At 36.4% G+C, this 21570-nt stretch overlaps 2 protein-coding genes across 5 annotated transcripts; one reads left to right on the top strand and one right to left on the bottom strand.

The window, feature by feature from the left end:
* The first annotated feature begins 7525 nt into the window (after window positions 1–7525).
* On the top strand, window positions 7526–16281 carry LOC112507214 (protein PAT1 homolog). Of its 4 annotated transcripts, none has more exons than XR_003068504.1 (6): window positions 7526–7842; window positions 8366–8511; window positions 10114–10173; window positions 12775–12835; window positions 13555–15941; window positions 16053–16281. XR_003068504.1 is itself a non-coding variant. In XM_025111684.1 (6 exons), the coding sequence occupies exons 1-6, from the start codon at window positions 7758–7760 to the stop codon at window positions 15763–15765; spliced, it is 2121 nt and encodes a 706-aa protein (XP_024967452.1). In that variant the 5' UTR covers window positions 7526–7757; the 3' UTR covers window positions 15766–16027. The 4 variants fall into 4 exon arrangements, 3 of the variants coding, with proteins under 3 accessions (XP_024967452.1, XP_024967451.1, XP_024967450.1); XM_025111684.1 differs by lacking the exon at window positions 16053–16281 and having other exon boundaries at window positions 13555–15157; window positions 15600–16027; XM_025111683.1 differs by lacking the exon at window positions 16053–16281 and having other exon boundaries at window positions 10129–10173; window positions 13555–16027.
* Window positions 16282–20688: 4407 nt separating this feature from the next.
* Window positions 20689–21205, bottom strand: LOC112507784. Its single transcript, XM_025112496.1, has one exon. The coding sequence runs from the start codon at window positions 21179–21181 to the stop codon at window positions 20882–20884; it is 300 nt and encodes a 99-aa protein (XP_024968264.1). The 5' UTR covers window positions 21182–21205; the 3' UTR covers window positions 20689–20881.
* Window positions 21206–21570: the final 365 nt, after the last annotated feature.

The following is a 21570-nucleotide window of genomic DNA, read 5'->3' as shown; positions in this document are numbered from 1 at the left end:
ATATGATTATAGAGGTTGGTTATTATATAATCATTGACATTTGTGCAACCAATACAATCCAATCTCAACCGTTCATTTTATTTGATTAATATGTGATTTCATAGAAGTTTTGATTGTTTTTTAATATAAAGTATTGATCATAATTAATAAATCATATTCATCTTTCATAAATATTCAAATCATAATAAATGAACTTTCATCATTTCCATAAATATCTCAATTTATTGGGTTGCATTGATTGTATAAATGCGATGGGTTGTATTTGAAACAAACTCTATGATTATATTTATCTGCAGTTAGTTATGCAAATTCAAACATGAAACTTTAATAAGTTGTACTTACGCACAATTTACATATAATCTTGAATTTTAAGTAATATATATAAATAAACAGTATTTCATGTATAAAAAATGGTTTTTAAGAGTTTTTGTCAAATGTTTTATAATATAGTATAGATTTGTCATATAATCAAAAGTAAAAAATCTTTAAACAAAAAGTAACTTGATTCTTATTTTGGGTAAGGTACTTTTAAAACTTTCATTTTGATATCTAAAACATAAAGTTTTAAACATTTAAGTATCCGGATAATCGGTTGAAAACTAATTTTAATTAAAAAAATTCATGTCACTAACTACATCGGCAAATAATATTGAGTTGGATACCACATCACTAGTCACATCAACATGATAACCTATTAATGCTTCAACCGTTTACTTAGCTACTTAAATGTTTAAAATTTTACATCTTAGGTAGCAAAATGAAAGTTTTAAAAGTATTTTACCCAAAATACGAATCAAGTTAAATTACGTTACTTTTTCATTCAATTTGCCATAAATAAAATGCTTTAAAGAGTTTGGTATTTGTTATGTTATTAAAATATTCTATAAATTTATTATTTCAATGCTTTTTTAAAAAAGAATTTATATAAAATGATAATAAATCTGAGGCCGTTTATTTATCGGTTCAATTACCTTACTGGATGAACGTAATAAGAACCGAAAATTTTATCCAGTAAAATGGAAAACAATTATCAAAAGTCTTATCTGGTAAATAAAAGTGATGATTTTTATCATATAAGTGTTTATCAGGTTAAAAACACACACATCAATATGTTATTATTAAAGATCACTGATAGTTATAGCCACGTAATAACTTTTTCTTAAATATTACTTCAAAATTCGATATCTACAAAAAAAAAAAAAATTAGAGTAAACTACAAATTTGTTACAAAATTATCTTCGTAGTTTGTAAAACATTTGAATTTAATCCCTCCCTTTAACTGTCATTAAAAAAATCCGTTAAATAAAAGACATGTTCGTCATTTGTTGTCTTTTAGGTTTTACCCGATCAAAATCAATTTTATGATTTTGACCCTGTGGTTTTTTATTGAGTAAATGACAGAAAAATCAATAAAAAACGAAAATGCTCATGATTCAAAAAATTGGTTAATATATACTAGATGAATACTCGCATAATGCAATAAAGTACATCTCTATTGTCAAAGATCTTCCAGCCTAGTGGTAAAGGCTTGGGCATGGCATAGTCATGAACCCGAGTTCGAGCCCTGGGAGGGGAGTGTTGGCGACATTTAAGTAGGGCCATGTTTAGCCTCCAAATTTGCCGGGGATTAGTCGGGCTTTGGCCCAGACACCCTTACAAAAAAAAAAGTACATCTCTATTATAATTTTTAATTTTTAATTCATTCTTTATTTTTGGTTTAATAATAATTAAGTATTTTGTTACAACTCAATGATTATCCTAATTATATTTTAATTTTTTTATATTTAAAAGGAGATGTTTATTCGCAGTTAGTTACACGAACTCAAACATTAAACTTTAATAAGTTGTCAATAACTTGTAATATTAATTTTAAGTAATATGCATCAATAAACAGTACTTCGTGCATAAAAAAAGTTTTTAAGAGTTTTTGTCAAATGTCTTATAATATAGTGTATATATATATATAGGGAAAACACACGTATTTGGTCGTATATGGAATGTCAAATACATAAGTATTTTCAAAAGTGAAGGTTGAATATAACACAAAAAAAAAATTAAACTCCAATTCTTCTTACATAGATCATAATAATCACGTTTTTTTTAAGTATTATAATATTTATATACGGTAAATAAAACAAATAAAATCACACACCTTTCTCATCTTTTGTGATGTTTGAACCTCTGACCTGCTAAAAGGCCAAAAACTCACATACCGCTAGGCTAAAGACCCTTTGGTGAATCACATACTGTTTGCAGAAGAATAAATGGTAAATCTAACCTAAACAACCTATTGAGATATAAAATAATTGTCTCACAAAGATAACTTAAAAACACTCATTAATAACACTTTTGAAATTTATAAAGAAACATACGATTTTCCTCTTGCCGTAACAGGTTGGTTTTGCTTAGGGAAAACATTGCACATATAAAAATCAGTAACAAGACTCATTTTCCCTTTTATAAGAATTCATGCATTTAATGTTGGTCAACATCTGGAGACATTTGTCATCCTTGCATAATTTTTAATCCTTTTCAAAGTATAAACTGATATGACAACCAGGGCCGTCCCAATCTTTTTGGAGGCCCTGTTACATTATTATAAAAAATTTACGTTTTTGACATCCAGAATCATATTTTCTAACCCTATAAGACATATTAGAACTGAAATAAGTAAAATAAAAAAGATGAGGAACAAAATAACCTGAGTGAGGATGATAGTACTACTTCTAGCTATTGATGGTTGGTCCTCCCAAGTCTCAAGTCCCAAAAGATTTTGATTGCACTGCAAGAGATAAACACATGTACATATTAACATATATTAGAAATAAGAAATAATAATTTGAAGTTTGGACAAACACACAGAACAACACTAGGAACCGAATTTGACAGATTACAGATTACACACAGAACAACACTGGAACCATATTCAAACAACTGAACTACTGAACTTCAGTGAACTACACACAGATTACAGAACAACACTTCCAGGGAGACCATTTGTGTATACATATTCAACACACAGAACAACATTAGGAAGGTGAAAATTGAAAAACATATCCTAATTAGCTAATACTGTAATACATAACCTCTCACAAGTCACATATAATGGAAAAAAAAAGAACCGAATTTGACAATTTGTGATACATAATTACAGATAAAGAACTTTGGATATTTATCTCACCTTTAGGATTTAGGAATTAGGTTAAAATCAACCACCTAGGATTTAGGAATTAGGTTAAAATCAACCACCTTTAGAAACCGAATTTGACAATTTGTGTATGCATAATTACCTTTGTTCTAGTTGCCGTTGCATATCTAAAACCGAATGGTCCGAATCATTAGCCATTTTGAAGAATTCAATCGACGATAATCGAGGACGGGACGGATAGAGAGGAGAGGGGAGATCGAGGCGACGAGGGCACGAGGTGATAGTCTGGTCGACTGGTCTGCACCGCTGCCGCTGCACGCCTGGTTCTGGTTCTGGTCCAGCGTGTCCAGGTATGAAATCGACAATCGTCAATCGTGCGGTGTGCGAGTGTGTCGTCGTGAACGCAAGGAAACGGTAGCCGATCATGCCTCGTACGGTGCCCTTGCTGTAAAATTGGGCCAAATGGAACTAATAGACTAATAGTTATATACACGGGCTGTAAAATTTGGGCCCCAAAACATTGGGGGCCCTGTTCTAAAAGGCATATTTAACAGCCCAATGGACGGCCCTGATGACAACACACTGTCCAATGGTCATTTGAGTATGACACGAATAGTGAATAAGGGTAAGGTATTGTCTTGAAAGCAACCACCGTAGTTTTGTTTGCAACATCAACAAGTCTTTCTTCGAAATTTTGAAGTACAACATATGATAATATCGACCAAGATTTAGTTACTGATATGTCATTATGTCAAATCAAGAACAAGGATCCATGGTATTGGATCTTTTCGCACGATCCCCACAAATATAAACCCATGATTATGATATGGTTCATTAAATCCTCTTTTCTCTATTTAATCAACAATTGCCAATGTTAATAAACATGTTCTTACTTACACATAATGGTTGCACATATCTTGTTCAGCTAAGTGATATAGTTTTTGTAACACCCTAAAAAAAGAAAAGATAATTTAAACCGAAAATATTTAACGAGAACCAGAAACTTGAATTAAAATTCACCCAACAAAAAGTAATAGTATAGCGTTTACAGTTCAGCTATTGAGAAGATAAATAACAACCTACTAATCTAGATTATTCTATATCTAGTTTAAAGACGGGTGTTTTTATCAATCTCTAAAAAATATCGAACATCTAAATGCAACGCTCAAAAGTAACAAAGGCTATAACTACGAAAGAGCCTTTCACGAACCAACGCTCCTCTCAACCCTTTTTAGCCCCGCCGCTAAAGAAACCTGATATACAAGTCATATCAAGAAGAAGTGTTAGTCTTACACCTAGTGAGTTCAATCAATGAAATAATGGTAACTATAAAACCTTTTAAATATGGATATATATATATATATATATATATTTATATATATACAGATTGACGTAAATTCAAACGATGTAAGAAAGCAATTAATCGGAAATATCACGCGGAGGAGCCAAAACATCTGAGGATGACGAGGGAGACCCGATTTACCGTTGGTTATGACGGACACAAAGTAAGTCATAAATCGACGTTATAGAGCATCACTTATAGGTTTAATACCATCGACATCAACCTAAACCAGTCATGTAGTCGGTCGTGATCCTAAACTCTTTATCTCGGAAATTACATAATAATCGCAATGCCTATTTTCGAGTGGGGTGAGAAGGAGAATTGTAAATTACATAATAATCACAATGCCTAAATCCAACTTACATCATTCTTCACACGATTAAACAAAACGACTTTCATGCCCATAATCCATTACCTCTTAATGTCATGTTCAAAAGCTATAACTTAAGCATAAAGGCACGTATTCACGATAAGATCTTTATATGAGTCCTTAATCGAATAAAATACCCTTCTTTACTAGAAAGGTATACCATATGTAACTAAAAGGGGTTTTCTCTTTAGCTTTATGACCAAGAGAAAATACAGTGAGGATATGGATCCCATTTATTGAATAAAGTCCCTTCTTAACTCATCCAAGTATAATTAATGAAATTCCCAAGTTTATGCACTTTTCACCTAAAACGTTCTCTTCATTTAAGCGAGTAAATTCTATAAATTTTAGGGCATATAATAAATAAAACACACCAACAGAAATAGTATGAGTTCTCATAAAAGGGAGTGGGATGAACTCACTTGTAGGATTTAGGATAAATCCTAATTTCTCGGGATTAATCCGATAGACGCAAGGTAGGCGAAGAAAAACGGACAACAGCGACTGTTGTTGCTGTTTGATGTATGATGTCCGCTAAAGCACGACCGCACCTGCTGATTGATGATCGGGCAAAGGACGCAAAAAAACAGCACAACAAGGGTGCTGTTTGCTGTCTGCCGAWTGGGTACGAGATGCAGCCAAGGAAAAACAGCATAGCAGTGGTGCTGTTTGCTGTGAGCGAGATGGCACGGCAGCGACTGCTGCTGCCTAAAGCGGTCCTAAAACACGCAAGCGACGGGGAAAGAATTAAGGGTACGCGGTTGGAGGGTCGAGCAGAACGAAAACAACAAAACAGCACCCGCTGCTCACGTGAGGCTTGCGAAGGAATAGGCCAATAACGCCTGCTGTTTTGCGCGAAGTAGCTCGGTAACAGTTCAGCCGAGGCTGCTGTTTGCTCGACGTAGTGGCAAAAGACAGATCAACAGCCGTGGCTGTTTTGGCGAAGCAGTCCAGTAACAGCATCGTTGTGGTTGTTGTTGCTGCATGAAGAAAACTGCAAGGAAAGCAAAACATTAGCCATACCACCTGTTGTTGTTGCTGTTTCAGAAGGGTGAAGAACGAAGGATGCAAGGCGGTAGCTACATTGTTTGCTGCTGCTGCTATTTCCGAAGGGTGAAGAATGGCAGCGTCTTCTGCTTCCAGATACCGACTAAAACGCAAAGAGGTCGGGGGTGTTAAAAGATTGGGGCTGGAGGCACGGAGATGGCGTGGCTGGCATGAAGGTAGGCCTAATTGACAGTGGTTGCAACTCTCGGATGAGGATCGGCACTCCGGTGGTTTCCACAGCTGGGGCCTTGCCTTAAGTCCAAGAGAAGGAGACTGATCTCGTTTTTCTATATCTCCCTCCCATCCTCCCCCCCCCCCCAAAGACTTATCCCTTTAAAAAAAAACAAACCAGATGTTAAGGACCACCATGGAAGGGAAAGGACCTCTAAGGAAAAGATGATTTCCATAGTACAAGGAGGATAGGACAACCCAAAAGGTGGCATGTACCCCCCCTTCCTCTACTCTACTGTAATTAAAAAAAAGAACTTACCTAAAAGTTAATCTATAAAAAAAATACTTATATAATATATATGTAGAAATACTAATAAAGAATAATTTAAAGGAATTAGAGTGACTAAAGCTCTAAATACGTGGGTGAAAACACGTACCTCAGTAACGGGACGAAAACCCTTGATGCGCACGAAGTAGGAAAAATGGAAAGATTTTCGGGTGTTACAATTTTTGACCCAACAGTTCAACAACTCACAACGGAATTATATGTTTCAATACCCATCATTGAAAACTTATTGTTTTAATAACCTAAACTACAAAGACCCATAACTGTACGAGGATCAGAAGTAACCACAATAACTGGTTCAATGGAAAACAAAAACTTCAAGCATCACAAGCTTGTATTTCTCACATCTAAACCACAATGGTGGTGCATGATTGGTTTGAGCTTGACTCCAAAGGTCAAAAGTATCAGGAGGTTCCAGGTTCAAATCCAAGGAGAAATAAAAAATCCCTTGTGGCCACGGAGGTTCAAATGCGATGACTCCGGGCTATCTGCAAAGCAGGTGGTCGCCCTAGGATTAGTCGGCTCACATAGCGGGTTGGATATTCAGGTTAATCAAAAAAAGAAAAGAAAAGATAGGAACCTTCCACATGGATTAAATTACAAGGGAGCTTAACCGCTTAAGCATATGCGTGTTGCACATGGAAAAACGAGCATAGAAAACAATTTAATAACCATCCAAATTTGCCATCCTTGCACGTTAAATCACTAGAAACGAATCTAGTTGCATATAAATAACATTACAATTATATAAACATACAATATCAGTTGGACAGTCACTCGCGTCACTGTAACGATGATATAACAGTTAACGACCATAAGAGAAGCATAATTCACCGACACAATAATACTGTTTTTATCTGCCTCCAACGTGTAGCACTATTGGTTAAGAGGTGATGTGACTTTGTCCAAATAAAATACATGTCTTGAATTCGATCCCAAAATCCCCTCAGATTGGTGTCCATAAAGAAAGGTTTCGGACCATCGAACCAAGATGGTCCCATGGAACCGATTTATTGATTGTTGGAAACCAAGCCTTCATGTTCGAACTTTTGACCTCACCGTCCTCTATATATAAACCACTTGTACTCTAATCGTTATCCAACAAATCTTGGTTTCCCCCTTCCCCTAATTCTTGATCACAAACCCTAGGATATATCGGTCGAGGGTTTCTTTCACTCATGGTTCTTAATTATTCTCCTCCAACGTATTCGTTGTATTTCGCCTCTTCTGGCTCGTTTTAGGGTTTAGAAATCAATTTTGATTCACAAGTTTTCAACATTTTTTGGTGTATTTCGTTTCGTCGTTTCTGGTTTCGTAGTGGAAGAGTTGAAGCATGGAAAGATTGGGAGGTGGAGGTGATACTCAACAACTCGTTGATCCTCGAGATCATAATCAACAACTTGGTTCGAATTCAGCAGGTTTTTTTTTTCAACGCTTCTAGTTCGATCTCCTCAGATTTCTTGTATGGTTTTTAGACTGCATTGACGTTGTATAGATCTTGTATGCATCTATTTGATTTTGAAGTATTTATTGCTTTTCTGTTCTACGTGTTTAGATTTTGTTAAATTGTTTATCTTTATCCCCTTTTGTGCTATGGAAACGAGGAGTTTCCAATGACCATATCGAGAGAATAGATGGGTTGCTGGTTGTATGTGATTGAGTTAGATTCATTTACAGCATTCGCTGCCATGGATGGCCTAGAGTTGAAATTGTTGGTTTTTGAACCTGCCTAACTTCCATAACTCCCACAATGATATGGACCTGGCTTGTGGTTTTTAATTTCTGTTACATACTTACAAAATAGCAAATTTTACTAGCATTAAGAGCTTTCACCTTGATCAAATGTTTTATCTTTCAGTTTTATCCCAATCTGGATGTGTAGACTTTTCATGCTAAATGTGCAGCACTATTGAACTTGAACTCATGGATCTTACTATGCAGGTGGTACTGTATTTGATGCATCGCAGTATGCATTCTTTGGAAATGAAGTTCTTGAAGAAGTTGAGTTGGGAGGTCTGGAAGATGAAGAGGAAGACCTTCCAGCTGCCAAATTTGAGGATGAAGAGTACCAATTGGAGCAAGATGAGGTATTCATTTTGCTGATAAGTTTATTATTTTATGCCTGTGTCTCAGTTTTCTTCATTTGGTGTGTTGTCTTAACCTGGTGATGTTCAAAATTAACTAGTTGATTACAACTTGATTGTTGATATTGGATAGATGCAAATTATGCTATATTCCCACAAGCAGAACATGGAATATCGTGTCTGGTACTTCTATGCTCCTTTTTATGATTTATTCCATGGCGGGGAAGGCCTTTCACCTTCCGATTCCAATTCTTAGGTCATACCGGCATGTTGCTAGAAAATACTTGCATGATATCAAGGACACTAGATCATTATGTGGTGTTTCACAGAAGCATGTACGTGAAGAAAAATGATTATGATGATTGATTATTTTGTTTGGTGTTTCACTGAAAACTCTATTTACCTGATGGTGGACATGGAGATGCTCATCCTTTTTAGTCTTCATATTCAGAATGGCCGTAGTTTTTGCAATAGCATCATTGCTGAGTTAAATCAGTTGACCACACCAAAAAGTAGTTTTTATACTTCCACTCAAGTCCAAAAGACCAAAACAATTTATAACCATTTTCTCTGTGAGAATCAGATGACATTTCCGTATTGAGCTGTTTCTACTTCAATCACCATCCTTCCAAATACCAATGCTGCACATATGATGTCTGTCTTTGTGCACTTTTTCTTACTTAAATCGTTTTTCTGTAGCCATATAAATAGAAGTACATGTCTTAAAAGTAAGAACAGTTATGCTCTATCCATTAATTTGACCAAGTTGTCAGCCTCTCTCTGCTCGATATGTGCCAATCTTTGTAGGAGAAATATGTACATTGCATGAGGAAGGCACAGTTGCCAGCTTTGCTGTTCTGTGGCTAATGAGGAAGTCCATTAGGAAATTTATCATGCTGTCTATCTCTGTTGGTATTTGTAATTATTTTGGATTGTTGCCATGCTTTCTGTATTCGTTGCTCAGTTTAGGTCAGTTTTCAACTAAATTTTTATAATTAAGATAGAAATTTGTTACTAACAACAAGTCACTCTTTTGGATAGACTCTGACAACAAGTCACTCTTTTGGGTACATGCATCATCTCAAATCCATGGCAGTTGATAGAATCTAACAAGTGACACTTTTGGATGATTATTAAATATGTAAATGACATTCACAGTTCATAGAATTTAATGCAACATACATGCAAAATATTCTTTGTATTTTTTTATGATCCATCCGCTTCATTGGAATCAAATTTTGTTCTTTATGTGTAATTGACTATGATGGTCAATGAAACAATGGTGCAGAGTTCTCATTGATACAATTATCAGTTGCTTCGCACTTATTTTCAGTTGTTTGGTATTTCTGATGCTCATAACTGAGCAATTCTTTCAAGGTTTAGAGAGTCGGTAACTGCCCCTTAAGTCAACCTGTTAATTACATACATGGATGCTGCACTGGATTAATTTAGAATGCATTTTTCAGTATTTATGTGGCATAATTTGTTGTGGTATGTCTTCCTTTTTCTCTTCTTTTCAAGCATGCTATAATGCAACTTTTGTTTTGCTTATTTTATGTAATTCTCATATGCGGATATTGGGAATGTGAATTTGACAAATGATAGTGTTTTATGTTGCAGGGTGTGTTTCCAGGAATCGATGATCTTGCCACCACATTTTCAAAGGTTAGCTTCATTGAAAGCTGAAATGATAATTATTATCATGAACTATGCCATATTAATCAAGTATTGAGATCAAGTGATATCTTTATCTTTTCTGCATATTCATTAATCGTGGTTCATGGGGGAGGAGCATTTGGGGAATTAAATTTTCATAGGTAGAAGTTTGCTACTGCCTAATGTTTGACCGTATTGGATGCAAGGTCCTTTATCTTTTAATCTGATGCCAGTACTTGTCTAGAATTTTTAGTATTTCGATTCTGATGCAGGACAATGGTTTTTACTGTGATTTAACAATTCACATTGTTGATTGTAGCATACATTTTTCTTATAGCATTTCTACCAGCATACGTGGCTTTGGATGTATCTAATTGTTTTTCTTCCTTGAGCACCATATCACAAATTTCTAGTGCGATGGTTGCATTGGCATCTAGGGTATTCTGCAGATCATGTCCATAGAAGAAGCTGTAGAAAGAATTAATCTCAGGTGTAGGTTGAAATTGTCTTTTTGATGTGAATGCCTGCCTGATAAGTAATAATGTTACTGATGATTACCAACCATGGTCATGAGCTGTGCCAATTGTGTTGTCACATATGCTTTTAAGTTTATTTCAATTGGTTTCGGTCTGATTTCGTTTAATTGCTTAGTTGTCCAATCTGTGCAATGTGATGGCGATTGTCTTTAGAAAGAATAACCTTTAGGTTAGCTTTGAAGTTGTCATTATTATGTGAATGCTGATATTACTAGTCATGGTCACAAGGTGTATCAATTGTGTTGTTGTCACATATGCTTTTAAGTTACATCACTGAGTTGATTTTGGTCTGATTTAGTTTAGTTGCTTTCTTGTCCAATCTGTGCAATGTGATGGCGACTGTATTTTGGTTAATTGCTTAGTTCTTGCTCAATATTTTTGGGCACAGTAGGCTAGCTACAGACATGAGATAATAACTTTCCTCAGCCCCCCCTTCCATCTTGATGACTCAAGTTTTTCTTATGTTTTATCCTCTATCAGCATGCAATCATATGATCACTCTTCACTCTTCATGTTTCCTCAAAATGTATTCTACCGTTTTTCTTTCAAATACCAATTTATGTCTTTTTTCTATCTTCATTCTCCCTCCACTCTTTCAGTCTTTCTTTCACTAAACATTGATCTAGTTTCTTTTTCAATTGAAGTTTAACATACAAATCTTTCCCATGAATTTGCAACATTTGATGGAACATAGTTTTTGGAACTATTTGTTTACTTGTCAAATACCTACAATATCCGTCAATGTCTAATGGACGAACGCCAATATTTCTCGTGTTTGCAATGATGATGATAGGCAAATTGGTAACTAAAACTTAAGTTTTCCAAAATAGATGCTTTGCAATGTTCACGGGATGGAGGGAGCAAACTCTATTGGTTTTTCTATCCACCATGTTCTATTTTACTATTTTTATGTAACTTAATATATTTATGGACCTTCCTTAAAATGTAAGAAGTAAAAAATTATGATTTGACAGTTAAAGAGTCAAATGTGGGCTATTTTTTGCATCTGGTATGGATTCTCCTTGAGTCCTGAGGTGGAGACATCATACGCAATTGCAGTTGATGTTGTGACTTCATTCAAAGTGGTCGAGTTTATTATCTAGGGCTGGCGAGTAGAACTGTGTAATTTACTCCACTAAATGACAATTTTATCCTAAGAATAAAGAGATTACTGAGTTTCTCCATCTCATAATTAAGGGTAGAATAGGTAAGTAGTCACTTGCTCTTGAAGGTGGATACTTATTCTCGGACTTTAGAAGTAATTATAAGCTATATTTGACAAACCATGCCCAGGGTAAGGTAGAAAGTTCCAGCCAGAAAGTTAATAAGCCAATTGTACGTTGTGTTTTAAGCCAGTGTTCAAAAAATCATTGCTTAGAGCCAATTAATCATCTGCCTAGGCTTTAAGTGTCTGCTTAACGATTTGGTTCGTTAGGGCTGCTTAATCAGGCACCTATGCTTAAGTATCCCCACTACTTTGACTAGCAACCAATTGTTGAACATAGTGTTCCATACTCCAAAGTATATCAAGTCAGTTAATCAACTTTTCACAATTAGAAGGTAATATTTCCAAATCTGTATGGGTAACCCAAGATTGGGTCTCTCTACCTGGTGTTCTACTTGTATCTTTTGGGGGGGGGTATCACGTTTGGCAATATCACTAAAGAAAATAACTTATTAGATACCGCTAATTTTGGGATTGGGCACAATATGAAAGATCTTTTGTAAATGGAAGAATGTAACTGGTCATGTGGAGAAGTAATTGTGCTTTGTGCCAAAATAATGTAGTATATATATGTACTCATAGTTATATTTTATATAATGAACTGCTTTTTCTTCCGCTTAATCCTCCCTTAGACAATTTAAGGCTATAGAGGGTCGCTCGATCGCCTAAATCCATTCAAACCTTATTATGGGAAGGTAGAAGCAGCCCCATAAGAGATTATGGAACTTTCGCTTAACGTTGATTAATTGATCAATAAGTTAGAATAATTGGAAAATTAGATGTGTAGCATGCTATTTTTGTTTGTTTCTCTTGTCATTTGATATTTGGTTTTTCGTCCTATTTATGTAGCTCAACAAAGATGTCATGGGGACAAGTGTTGGAGTTTTTGGTGACCAAGGATCAAGAGAAAGTTAGTACACCTGTTCTTGTTGATTAAAATAGTTTTCTTTTGAGATTGGATTCAATCATGGGTTTCTCGTGTGTGTATGTATATACAGGGCTAATCATGTGAGAACCATAAAAAAAGTTGAGAACCCGTGAGAACCATTCTTAACGTATTGTTCATCAAAGGCCCAATCTTAACGTATTGTTTCACATTGTGAAACAAACTATACATCTCAAAAAATGATGAAAACTTTCACATTGTACCTTAAATCTTAGCCTTAGATAAAACAAATTCATGTGAAACAAGTAATTAAGATTGGTTCTCACGAGTTCTCAACCTTTTTGTGGTTCTCATTTGCCTTTACACTCACATGTGTAGGGTCAGGTTCAGGGAAAAACCGCAAAAAAATGAAAAACTGAGGAACACCCTGGTAACTATTTATCTGGACGGTATGCACATGCATATAAGTAACTTGTAAGCAATTTGTCCGGTATGCACATGTGCTTAACATGGACACGTGCATAAAAACCAAGAAACAACTCCAATAACTTGTACGTACATGTGCATACCGTACCAGATGACTGGTTACCAGTGTGTTCCTCACTTTTTCAGTTTTTGTGGGGGTTTACCATGAACTTCCCCCTCTCTCTCTCTCTCTCTCTATATATATATATATATATATAAATATAGTTGTCATGTATTAACATGAGGGCTTGTTATTTTTTGTGTTGTTTTTCTTCCAGATTCATCTGCAGCTGAATGGGCACAGGGAGGAGAATACACCAACTGGTTCGATCAGGATATTTTTGATGCAGAAAGTGCTCAGGATAGCAATAGATGGTCAAATCCTTCATTTCCTCTTCAAGATGCATCAATGCTTATTCATAGAACATCTTCCTACCCTGAGAAACATCAACAACAGAATCTTAACCAGCAGCTGAATGATGAATCAAAGCTATACCTTCACAGAACATCATCTTATCCCGAGCAGCATCAACAACAGAACCTTAACCAGCGCCTGCTAGATGAATCAAAGCATCTCCACAGAACATCATCTTACCCTGAGCAGCAGCAACCGCACCACCTTAGTCAGCATTTGCATTTCTCTAGTGAGCCGGTTCCGGTTCCCAAATCTTCTTTCGTTTCATACCCTCCACCTGGCGGTCCAGGTGGGTCTCCTCAACCTCCAGCAAGCCATCAATTACATCATCTTAATGCTCAGTTTCATGGCAGTGGCCACCAGATGCCGCCATCTTTCTCCAATATATCTCCATTGTCAAATCCGCAGCTTCAGATGGGTGGGATGCCTCATGGATCGCAATTCGGTGGGAATCTTCCCCAGTTTCGTCCTCTTGCTCCATCTGTTAATAACCGGATGCCTAACCAGTGGACGGGTCAGAATAGTTTATATCCAGGAGACCAACCTGATCTTTCAAATGGTATGTTGCAACAACAGCTTGCTCATAAGAACGGTTTGCTGCCACCACAGCAACATCGGTTGCATCACCAATTTCAGCCATCTTTTGGCCATTTATCTGGGTTGCAGCCCCAATTGCCCCAACTAATGAATCACCATCTCTCTCCATCCCCACCACTGATGAACAATTTTGAAGTTTTTGGGATGGCTGGTCCAAGGGATCCAAGGCCTAAACCAATGCCCAAAGGTAGACCAGGTCAGAGATATCCCCAATCGGGGTTTGACACCAGTGGATGGCCACAGTTCAAATCAAAGTACATGACGGCTGATGAGATCGAAAATATTCTCAGAATGCAGCTTGCTGCTACACACAGTAACGATCCTTATGTCGATGATTACTATCACCAAGCTTGCCTGGCTAACAAATCTAGCGGTGCGAAGTTGAGACACCATTTCTGCCCAACCCAGTTGAGGGATTGTCCTCCCAGAGCTCGTGCTGCTAACGAGCCACATGCTTTTCTTCAGGTTGATGCTTTGGGAAGGGTTTCTTTTTCTTCGATACGTCGACCTCGCCCACTTCTTGAGGTCGATCCTCCAAAGTCGTCTGCTAGCGGCAACACTGATCAGAAAATGTTGGATAAACCATTGGAACAAGAGCCCATGCTTGCAGCTAGAGTCACCATTGAGGACGGCATTTGTCTTCTTCTGGATGTCGATGATATTGATCGCTTTCTTCAGTTCAATCAGCTCCAAGATGGTGGAGCCCAATTACGTCAAAGGCGACAAGTTTTACTCGAAGGATTAGCAACATCGCTTCAGCTTGTTGATCTGCTAGGCAAAAATGGTCAAACAGTAGAGTTGACTCCCAAAGATGATCTTGTTTTCTTACGGTTAGTTTCTCTCCCAAAGGGTCGAAAACTTCTCTCAAGGTACCTCCAACATCTCTCCCCTGGAAGTGAGCTAACCCGCATAGTTTGCATGGCGGTTTTTCGCCATTTAAGATTCTTGTTCGGAGGTCTTTCCTCAGATCCTGGAGCAGCAGCAACCGCTAACAATCTTGCAACGAATGTTTCATCTTCTATTCGTGGGATGGAACTTCGAGCTCTTGCCGCCTGTCTAGCATCCGTTGTTTGTTCCACGGAGCATCCTCCACTTCGTCCTGTTGGAAGTCCTGCAGGCGATGGGGCTTCTGTTGTTATAAAATCCGTACTAGAAAGAGGAACCGAACTCTTAACAGACCCACACGCCGTCAGTAACTGCAGCATGCCTAATCGGGCGTTTTGGCAGGCCTCTTTTGATGCTTTTTTTGGACTTCTGACCAAATACTGTTTTAGTAAATATGATACTGTTGTCCAATCGTTGCTGACACAGGGAGGCGGTCCAACCGATATGGCTGTTATTGGGTCGGATGCTGCAAAAGCCATTAGCCGGGAAATGCCCGTTGAACTCTTGCGTGCTAGCCTTCCTCATACGAATGAAAACCAGAGGAAACTGCTTCTGGATTTTGCTCAACGATCGATGCCTGTGCTCGGAATGAATAGCAGTGGGGCAGGAAACGGTGGCACTTGAATGGTAATCATGACAGATGGTATTATTCACCGATGAATAAGAGAAAAGCTAATATAAACCCTGAGATATATGTTGTGGGTGATATAAAGCATGGTTGGAAAGGAAAGCAGAAAGGAAGGAGAGAATGTGCAGATGATGATAGAAGTAAGTTTGCTTCTTTCTTTTACAATCTTTAAATGTTTACTTATTGTGTTTTGTTATGAAACTTAGTTGTGTACTGTTTTGTGTTTTTTTTTTGTGGGTGGGTTGAAATAGGAGCTTATTTTGTTGCTCTGGTGGAATGGTCACTCTCCCTGGTAGTAATGAGGATTTAGAAAGTTAGAAGAAATGTGTATAGGGTTTGAGTTCCTTCACCATTGATATTCAAGGAGATGGGAAGGAAAGGACTACTACCTGGATTGATCACAAATGAATCCTCTTTTTGTTTTTTGTTCATTTCTAACTCTGATATTGGTCGGAGAAAGTTCATAACTTGTTTAATTTTTAATCGTGGGTCTCTGCTCATCTTTCTGTTTTCATTTTGTGCTTGTGTCCGTCATTGAATCAATCACAAATAGGGGGTCTTCACTGAAAATTTTATCGACTCTTTTGAGTAGAGATTAGAGGTTAGGCTGCGTTCATCTTACCCCTTCCAAATCCCACCTCCGGATGGGACATACTGGGTTCGTTTGGTTTGGTTTAGAGTCTTGTGCTAAATATACATTTTATGGGTTTGTATCATGCTACACAAGGTTTAGATCATGGGATGGAGATTTAGGGGATGTTTGGTTGGTTTTCCATCAAGTCCTATATGGATAAAGTTGGCCATGTGGATTAATATGTCTATATAGATTGAGGAAGTTTTTGTTTGGGAGGTTTTTTATACATGGAAGTAGCGTGTTTTTTAATTGGGAGGGACAGGTTTGGAAAAAACTTGGATTTCTGCAAAAAGTTTTCCCCTTGAAGCTTATTGAACAAGACTTCCTATGCCATTAAGCCACTGTCAAATAGTCATGTATAGCCGACCGAATAAGCTCCAAGTGTTTTGTTAGCAACTTAATGAGCTTAATGGGACAACTTGTTTGGTAATGGCTTGATGATATAGAAAGTGACTTATTTAGTAAGCTTCTAGGGGAGTTTTATGCAGAAAGCCAAGTTTTTTCCAATATTGTTTGTGTAGGTTAATCTGTTTGTATTGATTGGGAACGTTTTTGTTTGGGAGAGCTTTTTCATGGGTAGAAGAAGCATGACTTAATGGAAAACCAACCAAACAGAGGCAGTTTGGTGTAGAGATTGGTGTTTGGGGACATGACTCGTTGGCAGTTGCAGCATGAACATTTTGGGTATGGTGCAAGACACGTGGTCCATAAACAGGTCTACCAGTTCCAGTTTTATGACGAACTGAAACCGGTTAACACTAGGCTAATTCCACATTTTTTATGGACCAAGGTTCTTGCACCGGACCCAGGATTTTTCATGCCTTAAATCTATGGTCTTTCCAGGGGTTAACTGGTTCTAGTTAAAACTGGAACCACTTTGTTTATGAACCAATAATCTGCACCATATCCAAGATTTTCATGCTGTCATCTATGGTCCACTTGGTTCTATGACTGCTGGCATAGAACCAGAACAGGTTAGCACTGGGCTAATTGGTAATGGTTCTAACCGGAACCACACTGGACCAAGGGTCTTACACCTTACCCAAGATCTTGATGCTGTAATGGTGTAACCTATGGTCCTTTTAGTTCTATGAAAAAGACATGTCATAGAACTGGGCTAACCGGTTCCAGAGTTTATGGACCAAGGGTTTTACCCTGTACCAAGATTTTCGTGTTGTAACCTATGGTCAAGGAACCTGGTGACTAAGGCAAGGCCTGATATAAGTTTTGTAGAGATTGAACTAAAGGTCAAAAAAGGTCGATCCCTTTTGTTATCTTAACATGAGGTTATGGTATATGGTAACACCATGTTCTTTTAAATCAAGGCCTTGTATGTGGGAAAGGGTGCTTCTGGAACTTCAATTTTACAATAGATACTGATAAAAGTAGACAGACTTGTAGAAGTAGGGGGTGTGAATGAGCTGGATCGAGTGGTAGTTTGTTCGAGCTTGGTTAGAAAAATCGAGCTCAATTTGAGCTTGAACAACTTTCTCAAAGTAGGGCTCGAGCTCGAACTCGAGATCTATTAACTTCTTTGTGGGATCGGCTGATGATATTTTTTATATTTTGGATGTATGATTTATGAACATAAAAGTTTGCTGAATGGTTATGGGTTGTTTGTTTACCTTTTAATAGTTTCATTAAGTGATAGTATCTGAATCTTGTTTGGCAAAAAAAAGTCCGTCTCTTAATGGTTCTAAAACCCTATATGATTTTGTATCATGGGTCTCCCTTAACTATTCAATGCTCTGATTTCATTGTGAACAATTACCAAACAATTATATCTTATTTTGTATTACATCATGAGAGTCTCTTAATCATTCTGCATCAAGCCATTCAGCAACTGCCAAAAAGCCTCTAAACTCGGCTTGACTTGAAAACTTGGGGACCGTTTACCCAACTACTTACCCGGTAAGCGCTTACTGGTAGGAGTCAACACTATATTTTGTTTTACCAAATAAGATTATAGTATATTAAAACGGTATCGCATGCAACAATTTATCCGGTAAACGCTTACTCGGGTAAGAGTCCTCAATATCACTTATCGGGTAAGACTATCCGTATCATCGTTCTTACCGGGTAAGATTTTTGGTCCTTGCCATGTGCATCAGGTGAGGAAAGTTACATGATCAACACTTTTCGGGTAAGTGTTTAGTAAACGGCCCCTTACTCGAGTTTTCGAATGAGTTGAAAATTGGTATTACGAAGCTCGAGGATGAATTTTATTTTGTCCGTTATTTGAAGGGGAAAATATTTAGACGTTTGGGGATGTGTTTGAAAATGTATTTTGCAAAGTGACTTTTAATTTAATTTTTTTTGTCTATAAAGATTTTGTTATAATTAATGTCAAATTAAATTCAAGCACTGATAAATTATGCCCAAAAGTATTACATGTTACTATTTAGTTATAAAATATACATTTATTGATGAAGTAATTATTTGTTATTTCAGAAATAAAACTTTTCAATATAATTAAAAATCAAATGCCATCAATCAGAAGTTCATATACATACTTCAAGTAGGTCTGTTTATCGATTGACATTTATTAAACGTGAGTGAATTGAATTGATTCAATTATTCATTGGTTGTTGGATTTTGTCAACAGATCTGATCCGATTAACATTGGATTGGATTTATCGGTTGGTTCCATCCATTGAATACTTTTATTGGATATCCACTGCTGGATCCGTTGGGATTGGATCCATCCAGCGTGTTAATTCAATCTAATTCCCTAACAATGATACAAATTGATTAGTAACTTTTAATATGTGTTAAAACCAACACAACGAAAGTTAAAAATTCTAAGGTTCACATGAAACAAATTCCGATTTAATTAATTTGAAAATAAATTAATGGACAGATAGTTAGATAATAGTTGGATGGATAACTGTATGGTCATAGGATTATTATATAGATATTGATCGGTTCGGTTTTGGTTAGTTCTGGACTGCCATCCGAAAACCCACCGATCCAAATTGGAAGTTCAAATTTTCAATGCGATCAAATTATAATCAATCGGTTCTAATTGGATCAGTTGATTCCAATTGGATCAATTGATTTTCTGCACACCTCTATATTTTGCAGATTGCAAAACTAATATTTACAAATCTTGGCCATTTTAGATCAAATATGAAAAAGATTGACGGAAAAATGAAAAATGCTTACTAGTTGGGTTTATTTCCATTGAAGCCACAAGCCTGCAAACTCCTTTCTGGGTTTTGTTTTGTATTTTTCAATATTAAATTTCATTATTTCCCATAAATAAATAATTTAATTTTACATAAATCAAATTTCAAAAACATCATTTCAAAAGTATAAGAGGGTTTGGAAAAACATCGTGATTTGGCCCTTTCCTCTTTAAGGGCCATTAATAAATACTGTTAAATGTTGTTTTCTCGTCTACCTATTTTGTCTTTTACCGGATCAAAATTGATTGTACGGTTTAAAAGTTGTTTGTTTACCTCTGAACCATTGTACACAAAAAAATCTACCATTCAATGGTTCTAAAATTCACTGAATGATTTTGTATCTTGAACTCCTCATAGTCTTTCAAGATCCTGATTTCATTATAAACATTTACTATATTAAAAGATAAATCTTGTTCGATAAAAAAAATACCACTTAATGGTTCTAAAACTCACTGACCTTAGCTTTTATGGGTCCTAATTTTCTAATTTCATTATAAACATTTATCAAACAATTATATTTCATTTTACGAGCCCTGCCAAACAGCTTAACGAGTGGGTGATTGGCAAAAAGGAAATAAAAAATGTTTAGATTAGCTTAGGACGGTACTAAACTGGATAAACTGATAAAATAGATGTAAAATCATTTTTTTCCATTCAAATACTGAAAACTTTTTTTCCATACTGATAACTTTTTTTCCATCCAAATACTGAAAACTTCTTACTACCGGTACCATACCAAAATAAGTTAGAAGGAAATAACTTATCAAAAACTCCTTTTGACTTGTTCCAAACCGGTAATAAGTATTTCTTTTTCTTTTCCCATCTAAACGCTAAAACTACTTAGCATCAGTATCACACCGAAATAAATTAATAACCACTTTGAATAAGCAATCCAAAACACCTCCGCTCTTAACAACGCCCCCCCCCCCCCCCCTTTTTTAACCCTCCGTGGACCCTTTGCTCTCCCCAGCCATTTCGGGTTAAGAAGATGTCAAAGCGGAATTATTCGTAATAAGATATTGGCTACAATTGAACCACTATTCGAAATCTTAATGAAACACTGGATTTGTTATTCTCATGTCGGCCATTTTATCGATATTTCAAGAGTAAGTGTTACTGTTGACTAAGACTAACCACAGAGACGAAATTTGAAGTTTACTGGTTTCTCATAATAAAATACCATAAACTTGTAAAAAACCATCAAACAAAAACCTAATTCTTAACAAGGAAGTCGATGTAGCCACCGGAGATGCTCTAATCAGTTAGCTGACGGCTGACGACTACCCACCCGAACTTCATCCACTTGATTAGCGTTGGAAACGCCTCCGGCACCGGAGAATAAATCGACAGGCTTCGATTCTGCAATCACACCTTCATTTTGTTGTTGATTTGAGATATTTTGAGCGGCGGAGAAGAGATCGATTGGATCTGGATCGGAATCTGGAATTTTTCCGGCTTCCAACGGTGTGCCGGCTTTGTACGCCACTCTTAGCGATTCGTCTTCTGATAACTTCGCCTGAGCCGTGCCGTACTTGATATCTTCCTTGCTTTTCGCCATTTTTGGATTCTAGATCTGTTCATAATGTCGAAGAATTTGTAGATTGATTGTGGTGTGTCTCATCAAGTTACAGAGACAGGTGTTGCATTTTTGCTAGAATGGATGGACACGTGGCATCTACGTGCCAAGTAATATAAATCATTATATTCGTCCGTTAATATAACTATTATTCTTTTGTTTTTTGAAAAGGAAAATTAAAAAACCAACTTTCACCTGATTTTTATTTTGGGAAATCAATTTTTTTATTGTCATTTTTGAAATAAATTTGCACTTGATTTTTATTTTAGAGAATTAACTTTCAAAATCATTATTTTGAAAAACCAACTTGCACCTGATTCTTATTTTGGAAAACCAATTTGCAAAATAATTATAGAAAAATAACTAAAATC

This window comes from Cynara cardunculus (assembly GCF_001531365.2).
Source record: "Cynara cardunculus var. scolymus isolate 2C chromosome LG 2, CcrdV1, whole genome shotgun sequence".
Lineage (NCBI taxonomy): Eukaryota > Viridiplantae > Streptophyta > Magnoliopsida > Asterales > Asteraceae > Cynara > Cynara cardunculus.
The sequence above is the reverse complement of the archived record's forward strand: the minus strand, read 5'-3'. Positions and strand labels throughout refer to the sequence as shown.

Coding starts and splice junctions, on each gene's coding strand:
- LOC112507214 (XM_025111682.1), top strand. CDS start 7,758: ATGGAAAGATTGGGAGGTGGAGGTGATACTCAACAACTCGTTGATCCT. Junction 7,843..8,365: donor ACTTGGTTCGAATTCAGCAG/GTTTTTTTTTTC, acceptor CTTACTATGCAG/GTGGTACTGTATTTGATGCA. Junction 10,174..12,774: donor TTGCCACCACATTTTCAAAG/GTTAGCTTCATT, acceptor CTATTTATGTAG/CTCAACAAAGATGTCATGGG.
- LOC112507784 (XM_025112496.1), bottom strand. CDS start 21,181: ATGGCGAAAAGCAAGGAAGATATCAAGTACGGCACGGCTCAGGCGAAG.